Source organism: Spea bombifrons, chromosome 2 (genome assembly GCF_027358695.1).
Source record: "Spea bombifrons isolate aSpeBom1 chromosome 2, aSpeBom1.2.pri, whole genome shotgun sequence".
Classification (NCBI taxonomy): Eukaryota; Metazoa; Chordata; class Amphibia; order Anura; family Pelobatidae; genus Spea; species Spea bombifrons.
The window spans coordinates 75,786,569-75,803,359 of NC_071088.1; the positions used below are offsets into that span (position 1 = coordinate 75,786,569).

Here is a 16,791-nt window from a genome sequence, read left to right on the forward strand (position 1 = left end):
TAATGCTCACTGGACCCATAGTTTATTAACAGGAAGAGATTTTTAGGTGCCGATAGATTCAATGCAACCATGCTTGGTGTAAAAAATATATATTAAAATAATTATTTATAAGGACCTCAGTAATGTCACCATGATGATGTCTTGTTACATAGGGTCTACAAAGACCCCATGAGGATCTCCCGTCAGGTTGCACTTCTCTCTATTAATAATAAAGAGCAGGCCAAAAAATCCCATTTGAACTCAAAAATATTTAAAAATAAAAAGTTAATTGTACAAGGGAAAATTTTGGCTGGTTATTATTGTACTTGGGGGTGGTTGCTGGGATTAGAATGGGTGTTTTTGAGCAGTGTCAGTGTCAGTGCATGTTTGCAAACGTAAGACGTTTAACTGGAAAAACACAGGAAATGGAGTTTTAGCTGTAAACAAAACAAGATTTTAGGAGATGTAGGACAAATAAAAGAGGCGGTGGTGTCTTTTTAGTATAAAACTAGCCTTAATCCCTTTAGGGATGCTATTTTTGAAGGGAGTAGTGAAACCGTGAAATCCTTGGGGTGGAAATTGTCAGTAGAGGTAGAATGAATCATTATACTATCATAATATTGAGGGCATTTCCTATAAATTTGCAACTAATGCAAACAAAAAAGCCTGCACAATTAGACAAAATTGTTTTGGGGGGGCTTTAATCATACTGAAGTTGATTGGAGAAATTAAATCTACTTTAACAACAATAGAGTGTTGAGCATATTGAAAGGTAATTTGTAGAAGAGCCTACTGGAAATTATGCATTACTGGAGTTGGTGACCACAAATAGAGTATTTTCCATCCAATATCCAAGTAAGGGACACTTTGGAATATTTTATGGGACCAGCTAGAGCACTCTGTTTCAGAAAGGTTAACTTCGCTAAGGTTTTAACTTGGTGAGTAGATCCACTTTCAGGGCATTGGAAATTTTTCACATGTACCAAATAGAAACCCAAGAAGTCAGGTTAAGGATTAAACCCTAGGCATATATAGGCCTACTCAACAAGCTTGTATGCCGTATCATGGAAAACATAAGGACCAAGAAGCTCTGCAGAGAGGTTTATTTACTAAAGAGGACATTGGCTGGAAATTTCAGGTTTCATGTCACCAATTACACTTTACATTATGAAGGGCCAACCCCAGTGAGCTTCTGCCCCCAAGAATACATTGAATGACCCCGTATTTAAATCAGTAGGTAAATATTAGTCCTACTGAAAGCTAACCTTATAACTACAAAAAGCAATAACCAGCCAACTAACATACAATGACTAATCTATATACAAATACAATAAAGATAAGTTTTAGCTATTGCAAAAACACAGGTTTATGAAACATGTTAATGAGTGATCAATCTAATTGTGAACAGTAAGCGATAACCTTTCCAACACGTCAACTGTGAGGTAACATACAGGTGAATGTTAACCAATAAGATCAGTAAAGCGAGCCCTTCGAGCATAGGGGTCTGATCAGAAATTAGCACATTGTATACACAAATATAACTGGATCATGTAGCATGCTGCCAAACAAATACAGCCAGTGGCCACATAGTGCTGCACCCGATCCGCTTTACTGTTTGGCCCTGTTGGCCAGTGGACCACTGGGCATTTGCCAGGTGTGTAATATAGCCAGTACAGTCATGTGAGGACTGAAAGGAAAGCAGGCAATGCAACCAAGCATTGGAAAAAGCAAGTAGGGTGCTAGGTTGTATAGCTAGAGGCATACATTATTATTATTGGGCTATTTATGTAATTGATGAATAATATGGCTTTACTTAAAGTATTTCATTTATAAACATAGTTTCGGTGGTATATATACATATAACTGTGACTTTTAGGGCTAAAGAACATTATGGCAAACTTATACCAACCAAAAGAGGACATCAGGGGAGGTGCAGAGGATTTTTGGCCCCAAAGAAGGACGATAGGGAGTTATGCATAAGATATAAAAATGCCTTTATCCATACAGCATAAATAACATGAACAAGGTAAAGATTATGCAGCTGCCGATCTGTGCCGGTCTGCAGGGAGATACTCTAAAAATCGCCGGCCCTTTAAGTTGCACACGACTGCACCAGCCCCCACTTCTCTGGAATCTGATTGGCTATCGTAGAGTAGGCGTCATCTCCTTGTAGTCAGGAAGTGCCTGTGTCCGTCTGGTGGTGGAGGGCACAGCGGAGGATTCCTCCGTGTTCTCCGCCATGAGCTCTCCGGCGCTGCGTGAATGCCTGCGGGAATGGGACGACTTGCAGGAACACTACCAGGAGATCCAGGTTAGTCTCTTGATTAGTGTGTCCTACCGTTGTCTGACAACAACTCCGCCCCGGATCCAATGATTGGCGGAAGCTTCCAGTCCGAGTATCAGATGTGGGCGCCTGTCAGTGCCTGAGTTAGCGGAGGTTGTCTCCATGGAAACTGGAGTGTGACCTGATGTGAAAATGATACCTTGTTTGAGTGTGAGGAGAGACAACCACCATTGTACGTGTGTTCAGCCGATGTCTGTGCAATATACCCTATCACATTGCTTTATGGTGCAGCCCATGTAAATAAAAGGATACAGTGAATCAGAGTACATTTGGTTACTCTTTCTTATAGTAGCCAAATGGGGGGCATATTAGCCACATTTAGAGTAACTCGTAACTTGGCATCCAACTCAGCTCATGGGCCATATGTATTTCTGTGTTTTTGCTGTGTAGCTGTTTTTGATTGGTGCCCAGGGAAATTAGGAATTGGCTACCAGAGGCCACCTTGGCTTTTTCTTCCGTACCCCTAGGTTCATTTCTCCTCTGCTGACTAGCCGTTTGTAATATCTGTATGCTTTAAAAAGGAAGGCAATGAATTAGTCTCCTAGCGATCACCATTATTAATTAGAATGACTGGAAAAGTAATAATAGAATGCTAAACTATTTTTTTTATTACACCAAACTATCCATTTTAATCAAAATGACTATTTTTCAGAAATATTTCAGACTGTTAAGTTGACGCTAGTCAAATAATAGCCATATCATAATATAAAAACCCATGGGCTTGCCTGGGATAGATGTAGGATGAATGGACATATACTCTGGGTGACACAATCCAGAGCCAATTCATTCATATTTTAGTCATGATATTTGAATGTCCCAATTCTCATTGGTATATCAAGGTTCGGATCTGAATTGGCAGAAATAAAGGCTGCTGTTCCAACCATTTGGTTGCCACCATTATTAGCAAGTCACTGCAAAATAATATTTTTCATAGACTATTAAATGTTTTAAAAGTGGGAAGTCTATGTTGTTCAATTGAATGAAGACTATGTATGAAGCTGCCAGCTCCAGCTCCAAAAGCATTAAACTGGGAGCTCCCAAGCATCCAAGCTGACTGAACATACCATTCACTGGAGTTAATTTGTTGAGTTTCCCCAACATTAGGGAAGGGTTTCGCTTGCTCTTCAAGCTCACAGTATCTTCTAATGTTTATTGATGCCAGTGTTATTCTGCCTCCTCTTCCCATCACTAGGTGCAGAGGGCAACCTGCACGACTTTAATTTCATGGCATGACATGGTCCTGGATTCCCTGGAACAGCATTGACCAGACATGGCACAGTTGATTTAGGAAATGTTACAGGACACATGGTCACCCTAGCTTGGACTGATTATGTGTCTTATTATACTGGAGGCTTTAGATGATGTTCATAACTTTTTGTTGGCCTAAGATTAAAACATTAAGGACTCCAGAGTTTTCATCAGCTTCTAAAGTAGAGACCTGTGAGATCATGAATGCTTTTGCCCCCAAAAAAGTATCAACTTCAAATAAGGACTCCATTTTCTCTAGACTGATATGGCTATTTTGTCTTCATTTATCTTAATATTCTGCAAGTAATTTGTTTTTGTAAGAAAATAGCTCCCACTTGTAGACCGTATATAAAAGTAAAGTATGTTTTCTTAACCAATCCCCGTCTTTCATTAAAATGAGCATTGCTTTACTCTTCTATTGGCTTCCTCCAAACATGCAGGAGGCAATGCTGGTTATCTGGATGTGTGCTTCCAGTGCGTTCTTCTATAATGGATGAGGTCAGGATTGACCAGTATCCCAACGAGCAAATATGCAGCTAGCCTTGCAGAAAGCTATAGAGATGTTAGGATTATATATAGGTGGTCAAACAAAATATAATATTTCATAACTCACGTAGGGCTTTATAAGCCTGTTTGAACTGATTTTCCCCAATGGGGGCCAGATATCTTGCATTGTAAATATAGAAAAACCTTTCATAGGTATATTGATTGGGAATTTGAGTTCTGATTTCAATCCAAGAATTCCAATCTGTCTATATATAGCTAGACAGATCCTGACTGCTAGTAATATATTAGCAAGATAGCAAGAATATTTATTTGTTAGTTTTTACAAATGGAAGGTTAAGATGGAAGAGAGAGCCCTCGATTCTAAAGCATCGTCGGCATATTGTTCCAGACTCTATATAATATTTCAATAGGGAAGACTCCGTTTTAGATCAGCTTCCCACTTATTAATAGATGTATAAGATTAGATTTGTTGTGGGTATCAAAAAGAATATCCAAAGCTGGCAAATCTATGACCAAGTTCCATGAAGGAAAACTTTTCATTCTTAAGTAAAGTAGTCAGAATAAGGGAGATTTAGTTTATTCTGTAAGGAAATAAATTCTTATTAGGTTATAACTACGGCTTGCTGTGTCTCCATCCTTCGATCAAATGTAAAACTATGATCTTTCAAAGAGTGATAGTCTGGCCGTTATAGTATACACAGAGTTGAAGACATGAAACAGGTCACTACTAGTCAATCATAGACCATGCTTGCTTGTGATAATAGTCAAAAGTATCAGACATACATATTCGTTGAGAGGTGGAACTTTTCACAGCAACAGAGATGGGGAAAATCTATTCCAACATCGTGGCTATATAGTGTTTCTCTAATAACGAACTGTGTTAAGAAGTCAAAGGTCTTTTGTACGGCAGGACATTTATCTTTGTCACTAGTGCACCTTAGCCCCAATTACACAACATAACCTATTAGCTGTGAGCCCTCCCAGCACGTCTTCACCAAGGGCAGTCGGGTCACAGCTGGGATGGCATGAAGCCACATATTTGAAGTCTGAGCGTCGCAGCTATAGTTGTATAGTGCACTGTTATTATTTGATTACCGGAGCCCAGTAGAGGTGTACTTTTGTAATATAGGGGCTAGCCACCTGGGAATTGCCTCTTTGAACTTCAGTGCTTAGTATGAATATCCCCACCCCTTTCTCCTCGTCTGTTACCTTTCTCCCTTTGCCCCACCTCTTCTATTTCTTCATATCTCTGCTTCAGCGCTTCCTCGCCGTGCGTGGCGCTTCCATGCTTATGTCATATCCCGGCACTCCACATCAGTTGCCGGCCTACAGTTTTAGGGAGCAGTGAAGATGAGGTCTGAATAAACAGACCTCACGCTACTTTAATTTTGGGCCTGTTAGAGGAAGACCAGTGATTTCCCAGAACATGAAAGTACCAGGACAAGCTCCCAAACCCTTAGGGCCCAGAAGCACTTATACAAAAAGGGTCATTTTGTCCATGCATCAAGCTATTTTTCCACATCAATACAAATAAAACACAGTTTATTGCAGAGTCGTCTACATTCCTTCATGATGTCGCACCCTGTTCTTATTATCCATTAGCATCACATTATATCTCAGCTAATCCAAGGCTTGGTCACTACACATGTGCAAACCATGTTTCAATGGTCACTGCACATGTGCAGCTAATTATGTGCCAGTTTGTTGTAAACTTAGACACGCTGTTGGCATATGGCAGGCTAACTCCTGGTCAAGACTGTCCATTTCATATCAGTATAACTGACAAAAGGTAGGCCACCACATCATTTTACCCCACAACACAGGGGTGGGAAAAATGAGGCCCTTAAGCTCCACTCAGTTGACCTAGAGTTACCAGCAGCTATCGTACTTCAATCCACTTCTTTGTTGTGCGGGCTACAGTCCTCTCACTGACCGGGTACAGGCTCCTGCTCGCTGGACACTCAAGCCCATATAACATAGAAGGACATTAAAGGAAGGGAAGAAAATGGTGCAGCCAAACAGTTCTGTGACCTTAAGCCTTTCCACCCTTCCTGGTTGGGTGTTGATGGATACTTGGGCTAAGCCAGAGCTCACAGGCGACACGGTTTATGACAGCGGTGGAGCGGCTCAGGCTACTACAAATCAATTGCTAAACTACAGGATGGCAACTCGCCAATTGAGCCATGTATTCCTTGTTTAATCCAGCCATGGTTGTGTGTGTGTGTGTATAATGTATTAAGTAAAAGTCTGTAAGGTTCAATTAAATTTAACATGGGCCATTGGCAAATGCTGGTCACACCAAATATTGATTTGATTTAGATTTTTCTTCATTTTGTTAGATGATTAAAATAAACTATTAACATGTCTATTTCTGACCACACTCTAACTATTCAGCATTTTTTCACACCTGTCTAATACTTTTGCACAGTACTGTATGTGAGTGATGTATAATTTTAAGAAATGGAAATTCTCTGTATCTTTTTTTTTTCATGCCTCATCAGGATTGTCATTGTGTATGTGCATATGTACAATCTGCTGTTATCTAAGCATTTTTTGTTGCCTGGGTATCACAAATGATAGATACAGATGTTCAGGCTTTCTAAGAAAGCAAGATTTCTGTATAATACATGTAATATATATGTATACCCTATTTGCTCAATTATAAGACAAGGTGTTTTAAGAGCAAATATCCCTCATATTCAAGGTCGTTTTATAGTCAGATCTCATTTTGAGGTTGGATTATAAGACTAAGATCCAGATCCCCCTCAGCGCTGGAGGGGACCTGGATCCTCCTCTCTGGCAGCCGGTGGACGTCTGTGCGGTGCGCGCAGAGAACCTCCGCTGCTGTGGGCACTTTCTCTGGCGGAAGTACTGGCCAGCAGCAGCAGAGGTGGCAAATAAAAGGAAATAAAAACAAAAAAATCCTTTTTCTCAATAATAGTTTTTATTAAATATGAAAAAATAGTTTTATACGTGAATTAATATTTACTAGTAAAACTTTTCTTAAAAGGTAGTCTTATATTCTGACTTTTTCTTTTTTTTCCTAAATTTAATATTTAAATTTTGGGGGGTCGTCTTATAATTAAGCAAATACGGTAATTGTGTTTTTTGCTGTTCAGTCCTGGTCCTAATGTACAACATGTCTCTGATTGTCAGGAGTCTCATCGCTTATATAAGCAGAAGTTGGAGGAACTAACCAAGCTCCAGAGTCGATGCTCTAACTCTATTTCCCGACAGAAGAAGAAACTAAAAGAGCTATCAACAGAACTAAAAAAGTAGGCAACCTGATTTTTTTTTATTATTATTTTTGTTTTGTTTTATAAAATGGGATTTACTATATTTTACTTGCTGTTGTCATGTGTATTTGGGACCAAATTTACCCCAGCTTCTTCTAAGTAAACAGACTGTTGGTGCGCCCTAAGGCCGTAACAAACAAAAACTAAATTAAGGCTTTAGTAGAAGAGGGTGGATTGGACATGAGACATGGGTATATGGTGGAATGGTGGCAAACAATGGGTAGAGCTACCATCAAGATTTGCCCTCTTCACGTGGCCACATTAAGATGCACCCTTCTTGTACTTCACATGTAATATCGGCCAAGGAATCTAAACACATGTTGCCTGAAGTAGTCAGAGTGTTTTGTGAGGTCTTAATTATATACCTACTTGCTTAAATGATTTGTCTTTCTGCTAACTTGAAGATTCCACTTGAAATATAAGCAAGAGAGGTAGATTCGGAAGTTTAAGTAATATTTGTCTTCTAAAATGTTTCATTCTTACATAGGTGTAAAGCCACAGAAGAAAAAGACGACTACCAAGTTAAGGAGATCTTTGATCATATGAAGAGTCGAGAAAAAACATTCTTTGAGATGGAATCTTTCCTTCCCAAAAAGAATGGGTAAGGAGCTCTTATGCATCTATTGTGTGAAGAGCGTCAGAAGCTTCAGAAAGGGCTTCTTGATGGCACTTCAGGGTGGAATCTCTAGAAGGGCTGTGGTTCCCACATGGCTGCAAGTAACATGGAGGGATTTTCTAACATTGGGCCAAATATAAAATTGTGAAGAAATATGTTATATACATTATACAAGCATTATGCATGTTCCTCCATTCTGGCTTCAGCTGATTTGGTTTTTCACTTGTTTGTGGGATGCTGGCTGCATGTTCATGCAGTCAAACCTTACTGAGATCTTTTAGGTGATTTTCATGATTTAGTGATAGCTATGTCCCCTACAGTTTTTTTTACATACGTTCTTAGTTGTATTGCTGTGGAGTCCTGTGGTATGTTTCTGCGCCCATACTGGGGACACCAATGAAGGAAAATGGATCATAGTGATCTTTGTTCAAAAAAAGGCTCACCTAAAGACACTTTTTTATTTTTTAAACTTAAACAAGTATAACATCTAAACATCTTGAATGTACCAAGGCTAAAATGTTTGCTTTTGCTGTGATTTTGAAACAATCACCAAGCCTCAAAAAGAATCCTGCTCATGAAGCAGCATCTACGTCATTCCACGGAAACTGTTCTCGATCTCTGGTAAACAGTGTAAGACTTTTCATCCTTTTTATTAATCTACTTCTTGTTAATATCTATTAAACTATATGGACAAAATATAACTGCACGATTTTAACAAACCTCTCTGCCTTCATTTCAGATTATACTTGAGTCTTGTATTGGGCAATGTGAACGTGACTCTCCTGAGCAAGCAGGCTAAGTAATGTGGCTTCTTATTCAATGATTCCCCTTGCTTTGCCATATGATACACCTCCTACCACTTTCACTGTTAATACCCTACACATTTGAATGCTTCACACAGGTCTGTAATGGTACTCGGTTAACTGATCACGGGTATATTTGCACAATGCAAATCCTGATACTAACGTTCAAGTACAAACACATAAAAATACAGTTTTTATACATTCCGGATTTTGTGAGAATCAAGATCCCGTCTTCGATATAAAGCATAGTGGATCCAAATTGCAATGCCTTGAATGATTCTGTAGAAAATATGTAGACTAGCTGTGTAAGGTGTTCTTGAATTAGATCATATTGTCCATAGAGACACAGTAGAAGGATGTAGACAGAGCAAAAAACTTACAATAGTTACCGCCGTGATAGCTAACATATTTGGTCTCTTATTTCACCACAAAGAAAGCCCGGCCACAATGTGTTTTTATTTTTTTTTTGCTTATCTGTACATTATATTATATAAATATTAATATTTGTAAGTCTGCTTTGATTTAATGAAGCACAGTAAGGAGGTGCTGAACCCAGCTGGTGTCTTTTTCTTTGGCAGGTTTGCATACAAGGATGAGTATGAGAAGTTCAAGTTGTATCTCACTATGATTCTAATGGTGCTGTCCTTTATCTGTCGCTTCATTCTGAATTCGAGGTGAGCACATTCCATATGTAAATGGCAAGATAAGACATATTCAATCGGTATGGTGTGTGGGTTCTGTAGATGACCTGAAACTGGGCCAAGAAGATATAAAAGTTTTTTTTAAAGTAAAGCTATAATTTGCCTTTTACAGTTACTCCAGTTAATGAACATGCTGTATGTAATACTGTTTAGCTTAACATAAAAAATCTGTATTATCAACACACTGTGGACCCAGTTAATAAACAATCTGTGCTTTAATGGATTTGAGCTGCCTGGCATCAATGCCCCTGCACCCCCTTCTGCTTCCCGAAGCACATATGAGGTCAACGCAGGGCAGGACCTTTAAACTCGCACCAAGGGCCCTAGTTACAGCTTGTGTTCATATAATGCAATCTATATAGTGTCATTTTAATGATAATTACTTTTAATTGTTGGTTACTCATTGCTAGGTATTTTACTGTTTTTTTACTTTTTACTGTCAGATATTTTTTTATTTCCCATCTTTATATCTTTAGAGTTGACAAGAGTTGTGTATGGAATAGGTATATTGCTATCCTGAATCTAAGATAAGACTAAGGACCGATTAAGGTTTGAGTCTTTACAGCAGGAATGAACAGGCAGACACATAGTTCTCATCTGCCATCAAATTCTCTGTTTCAGAGATCTTTTGGGGCTTCTGTTAACAGAAGAGCTATTTTAGGCTCTGTATAATGCATGGATAAATGAGTGAGAGTCGCCTTACTCTTTGAATTTTGCATTATGCGGGGCCAGCTCAGCCATGAAATCTGCTATTCATAATAAATAGTTGAAACCATAACTTTTCGGCAAACTCTGGATGTGGTTAGGTCCTTTGGGTAAAGCTTTTTATTTCCATCATTAGAGGAAGCAATGAGGAGAAAGAAGATAAATCTAGAACATGGAAGAATGTAGTTGAACACAATGCTACACAAACCATGTTGTTAAATTCATAAATCATAGGTGCTTTTGACTGATACATTTAATGATATGTAGGTGAAAGATGCTTGATTGTCAGAAGAGCAATTCATTGCTAAAGAGCATGATTTGATCACTTTAATACACTAAGTTCATTTGTCTTTCAGGGTAACGGACGCTGTGTTCAACTTTCTACTTGTTTGGTATTACTGTACCCTAACAATTCGGGAAAGCATTTTAATCAACAATGGATCCAGGTTAGAAATGTTTTTCAGTTCAAATGTATTTTGTTATGAAACAAGAAAACCAAACTTACAACTATGTGCGTAAGAACATTTAGCAATTTGGGTAGTACAAGGGTATACAAAACATTATGAGTAGAATTTGTTATAAGGAATTATAACAAATTTACATATATATAGCATATTAGCATGATACCATATTATTGATGTTTTGGACCACCTTAGTTTTAATGGCTTGGTTTTAAAGAACCATCCTTTACATTTAGCTGTGCAAAGAGGAGGCAGAGTGCCCATACATGAACTCAAGAGTTAGTGTCATTGGGGCTTACGGGACTCTTACTGACTCTTGCCTCGCCACCACCAAACATGTCGCATCCTGCCTCTGGCTGTATGTTGTATTTCTTTTGCATATTTATGATTACTGGCTTTAGCTGGTAATGGCTAGATACCTTCCCTCCATGGCTTATTGTTGTTTTTCTTTCATTAAATGGTCTATTCCTATTATGTTTCATTATTGTTTGCCCAAACCCAATTACAGTAGATATCTTTAGTATATAGTTAAGTAATTCTGGTTTTATCTTTTTTTTCTCCTAGAATTAAGGGCTGGTGGGTTCTGAATCATTATATCTCTACGTTCCTCTCTGGAGTCATGCTAACCTGGTGAGTTGACACTGAATATAGTTGGTTCTCCATCTGGCCCAGTTTGAGACATCTGGTTTTGTTTTTTTTATTACTCTTGCAGAGGAACTTGCTTGTCCCTGTCCTGATTTCACACAATCTCTGGAACTCTTTTTATTATAAAGACTAGGAATCCCCATATTCAGCCAACAAAAGGGAATCAGAGTGCTGAACAGGAAATATTCCTACATTATTGATCCTACATAGATCAGTAATAAAAACAATCTTAAAAAAATAACTGTAATATACATTGTGTTTCAGGCCAGATGGGTTAATGTACCAGATGTTCAGAAACCAATATCTCTCTTTCTCCATGTACCAAAGTAAGTTATTTATCCCTTGTTTCTTTGATTTTATTTATTAATACATTTTGATTACATATAAGAACGGGGTGGCTGAACCAATCTAGCAATCTTCAGCAACAAGGGATTGCCTCTCCTTCCTTTTCCCAGATATCTAAAGGCTCTACCATGTATCTATTGCTATTTTTGTAAAGCTGGACTTTTGCATTTTACCCCATGGACATCAACACCTTCCTTTTATATTTGTCTTACTCAACACCACCAAATATTTATATATTTTACATTTCTGTTTGATGGGATAAATATTCCATATTTTGATACGTGTTTTAGTGTTAACCAGTTAAATATTTATGCTGCATACTTTAGGTTTTGTCCAGTTCCTGCAGTATTACTACCAAAGTGGCTGTCTGTATAGACTCCGCGCTCTTGGAGAAAGGCACAATATGGACTTGACAGTGGGTAAGTAAAAAACGATACTTTTTTTTTATCATTATGCTGATGTGGTGATGAAAGGCAACTTCCACAGTAGAGGCTAGTGAAGACTCGCGGGGGCTACCTACTCCTGTTGTAAGCAGCTTAACATTGGAAGTCATTTAGGTTTGCCTGTTATTGTTGTTATTACTTTGTTCTTGTTGAAGAATAGGATATAAAATACATACTTTCTGTGACAAAGGGCAGTAACTTTTATATACATTCAAACGTGTGGCAAGCCTAGCCAAGTGCTTAAACCATATATGGAAGGCGGTTATCTGAAAACTTTGATCCTAATTTGTATTTCATTATAATATTGTTTGTAGCAGCAATTACAGTGGTAAATGCTATTGTATTGTAAGGGCACATGATGGTCCTACCATGACGCAGTGTTATGTCATACTGGACCTTGCTTGATTTTGCACAAGATTAACCACAGCAGGTGAGAGGCAGGTGCTAAGACAGCTATGGGCGAAATGGCCCATCTATTATGCCCTTTTTGAATTACTTTTTACTTATTCTTATTAGGATATATAAATATATATCAGTAATCACAATACAATCATGTATACTATTCTTATGTAACAACATTTACACTATATAACCAAAAGTATGTGGACACCAGACCTATATAAGCTTGTTGAACATCCCCTTTGTAGCTACAACACTTTTTTCTGGAAAGGCTTTCCACAAGGTTTTGCATTGTCTGTGGTAATTTGTCCTGCCAAAAGAGCATTTGTGTGTTGAGGCATTGATAATGAAGAAGAAGGCCTTGCTTGCAATTGGTGTTCCAATTAATTCCAAAGGTGTTCAGTGGAGTTAAGGTCAGGTCTCTGTGCAGGCCATTTGAGTTCCTCACCACCAAACTGTATTTATGGACTTTACTTTGTGCACAGGGGCACAGTCATGGTGGAACAGGAAAGGAACTTTTGTGCCACAAAGTTGGAAGCATACAATTCTCTAAAATGTATTTAATGATGTCGCATTAACAGCCCCAGGCCATTGTCCTTCCTCCACTATGCATCCCAGTAGATATTGTTCTCCTGGCATTCACCAAACTCAGATTCGCCCATCTGACTTCCAGATTGTGAAGCTTCATTCATTCCTCCAAAGAACACATTTCAACAGTTTTTTTTTCTGCAAAGAGGAGTGGGGAGACTTTAAAGGAAATGGTCTACATAATGTTTTGTTGGACTCCCTTTTACAGGCGTAATATATTCTGAAACCCCAAGCAGCAAGTCATTTAAGATGCTTTACATAAGATCGATTAGAACATGTAATGAATGAACTGACATACAGTTGTCTCTTTGTAGAGGGGTTCCAGTCCTGGATGTGGAGAGGTTTGACCTTTCTATTGCCATTCCTATTCTTTGGTCAGGTAAGAATAACAGATGTATACAAAGCTACAATGTTGTGCTGTAAATGATGGCTTATTTGTTTGCACACCAGTCCTTTAATATCTGAGAGTGTGTCAATTCCTTCAGGGTGGTGAAGTGCTTAATTCAGTTTGATGCATGCCTGCACAAAAAGCATCCGATCACTAACTTCACCATGAATGCCCTACTGCTCAGATGGGATTTCTCAGACCTTAGCTTGTGAGATGTTGCAGTTATTGTAGCTTTTTGTGATGAGTGAAGGATTCTTTCGTGAAGCTTCTACATAAGGAGGTGCATTTGTTATATTTTCTGCTGCAAAATTAGCCGCTGTTGTCTTTTACCAGACTAAACATCACACTGCATGCATAAAGACCAACATTTGTTGGGACACAATGATGCAGTGGCATCATGCATAGCATCGTGTTGTGCTTCACCCATGTAATACACTATGCTGAAGGCTTTGTACCAAAATATGTGCAGTGACTTGACCTCAGACAGGACTTGCGTTATAATAGCTTACCGTCTGGACAGAGGCCATACTGTTTGGACCGTCCAAAAATAAAGCGAGCAAATGTTTTAATTGTATGTAATTGTTTGTAGCATAGATATGGTGGCTGCCTTTACTCCATGCACATGATAATAATGCTTATTAATATGTGTGCTATTATTTATGAACTCATTGCTCTTCCTGCCAAGTCAAGGACTTCCCCTTTTGTGTTGTTGTAAGTTTTACACTAGATCTGAAAAGAACCCAGTGAGTAACTCTTGTATGCACAGGAACACCTTGTGACTAACATAGAAGCTTTTTTTCTGTTTGGTTTTTCTCACGGTCTAGTTAGACAGTCAAGTTCCAGCTCATTTGTCTGAATAGATTTAATCATTGTCTGTTTATACCACAAGGGGGCGATAGCAAACTCCAGATTTAAAGCTACCAATAGAATGTTTCATTTCTCAAATATATTTAGTTACTTGCACCTGATTACGGTACTTATATACTCAATAAAAGTCAGACATTGAATTTTAATTTACTAAAGGTTACATTTGAACATCCCAGTTGGGATAACGAGAAAATCCTGGATCAAGGATTTTCTAAAAATAATTGTAAAACCCTGGTCTCATTTCATGACACCTAAACATTTTTAATCCCTGTTAATATTGGTAAAATCTTCCTTAGTCTATATGTCTTGAAGACCCTGTTCTATGCTTCTCTTACAGTTCTGGCAGCTATACAATGCCATCACACTCTTCCAGCTGGCCCGGCTCCCAGAGTGCAAGGAGTGGCAGGTAAGAGAGTCAGATTGCTTCACAATTATCAGGAGTAATAATTACAGTGTGTCGTTTTCCCCACACCCACAGGACACACCATTTATCATCTTCAGGTGCATGCGTTCCTTTTTGGATTGTACGTTACACTGTAGTTTTGTGGTTGCATACCATTTGCAGTTACTCTGCATTTGATATACTTGCTAACATAGACAAACACAATTGAGGGATATTGTAGTCTCACAAGGTAAGAGAAAATATTACTAGGAATGTCACAAATGCATAAATACAAACCACTGCGCTTGCTGATTAACCCATTAAAGGGCTCTATCACCAATCAATACATAAATATATTTAGATTCATCAGTAGAACGTGACTTCTCTTGCCCTACAAAATGATGTCCTTACTTATTTCACATAGTTCAGAATGGCAGCAATAATTGTATTGCTTGACATTAACACTGGGGTTGTTAATACTTTTTTACATAAATATTGAACATTTAGGGTTTCAAATGAATTACTCAGCTGTCCTTTTCTCTTTGCAAATAAGAAAAAAAAACTACATTCATCATTCAAACAATAAGTGGTTTATTGTCCCATTTATCAATATGAATACATAACGACAATAACGGAGCACATGAGAGTTAGATGAAAATCTTCATATGACATGCTAGATAAGCCACTTAAACAGTAGTAAAGAATGATCTATTTGTTTAAGAATGTTTTAAAGAACTCTGTAACTCCAGGCCTGAAGAGAGAAGATGGACAATTATTCAAAAGATCATCCAAAAGCATCCATCGTGCTGTCCTGAAACAGTTTTCTTGTATGCATTTATAGACCTAATGACATTGATGTTTTTGTATAGGTCGCCATGTGCATCCTCCCGTTCCTCATTCACTTTTTGGGGAATTTTTTCACCACCCTGCGTGTCGTCCATCAGAAATTCCAGAAACAAAATGAAGGGCAGAAGGAAAAGTAAAGACAAGGGCAGAAGCCTGAGTGAACTCGGGACTGATCCGTCCAAAGCTACCAGTGGTCCTCACACTTTACACAGTAACAGGAGATGTCTCCTGGCTTATACATGTTTTCATTCTGTTCGTATGAATGTTTGAAATCCTTTGGAAAGTGGCTCTCCATTTCTTAGTTAATTATTTATACTGAGGGTTCGCTATGTTTTTTTTTTTTTTTATTTTGTCCAATCATCTTTTAATAATGTAAAAATGTTCTCATACTCCATGGTCCTTTTAAGGAGTAGCCCTGGGACTAAAATTATTATTGAGGCAATTGCACAGTGTTTCCAAATCTTTGGAAATGATTACTTAAAATGGCCAACATGCAATCATATACAGATAAACCCTTAATATTGGATGTGTGTTAAAAATGATCATTGCTGTATTCCACACATCAGTTTGGAAACAGCAAATGCGTAATGTTAATTTTTTACTAGCCCAGACCCATTCAGTAGCAAGAACAGGTCTTGTTCTTCCTGCCGTGAGTCTGCACTCCAGAAAATGTACGCCTGCACTCCTGGTCCTGTAATAAACCTTTACAGAAATATTGGCTGTGTTTGTATTCTTCACAGTATTGGTTACCTTCGCCTGTGTTGCTCTTGCCCCCCCCCAACAAATAGCCCGTTTTAAAGGCAGTCAGTCTCGAGTCGCAATCCTCTTGTGTCTTTTGTCATCATAATCGATTACTGACAGTAGGAGTATGGAGCAAGAATTGTTGCGCACAACATCAGTGCCCATTCCTACGTGCCCTTTGAATAAATGATTCAAAATTGCTAAATGAGACTTACATTTTTTCTGAGATTTATTCGTATATTCTCTGGAAAGAAAGACAGCAATGATCTTCATTGATAAAAGAGGCTGCAAAACAACTATACAGTGCAACATGCAGTAACAAAAAAACAGATTGCCTTTATTTCATATTTCAAATATAGCCAAAAAAGTACCGTATTTGCTCAATTATAAGACAAGGTTTTTTTCACAGCAAATGCTCGGAAAAATACCCCTCGTCTTATATTCTTATAATCGGACCTCAAATAGAGGTCTGACTAAAAGACTAAGA

General features: G+C 38.3%; 1 protein-coding gene across 1 annotated transcript; it reads left to right on the forward strand.

Moving 5' to 3' along the window:
* Positions 1-2,106: 2,106 nt before the first annotated feature.
* Positions 2,107-16,276, forward strand: TMEM120A (transmembrane protein 120A). Its single transcript, XM_053454852.1, has 12 exons — positions 2,107-2,290; positions 7,235-7,353; positions 7,862-7,975; positions 8,730-8,789; positions 9,372-9,467; positions 10,556-10,645; positions 11,225-11,290; positions 11,570-11,631; positions 11,977-12,069; positions 13,395-13,459; positions 14,673-14,741; positions 15,587-16,276. The coding sequence occupies exons 1-12, from the start codon at positions 2,219-2,221 to the stop codon at positions 15,698-15,700; spliced, it is 1,020 nt and encodes a 339-aa protein (XP_053310827.1). The 5' UTR covers positions 2,107-2,218; the 3' UTR covers positions 15,701-16,276.
* The last annotated feature ends 515 nt before the right edge of the window (positions 16,277-16,791 follow it).

Coding starts and splice junctions, on each gene's coding strand:
- TMEM120A (XM_053454852.1), top strand. CDS start 2,219: ATGAGCTCTCCGGCGCTGCGTGAATGCCTGCGGGAATGGGACGACTTG. Junction 9,468..10,555: donor CGCTTCATTCTGAATTCGAG/GTGAGCACATTC, acceptor TTTGTCTTTCAG/GGTAACGGACGCTGTGTTCA. Junction 10,646..11,224: donor TTAATCAACAATGGATCCAG/GTTAGAAATGTT, acceptor TTTTTCTCCTAG/AATTAAGGGCTGGTGGGTTC.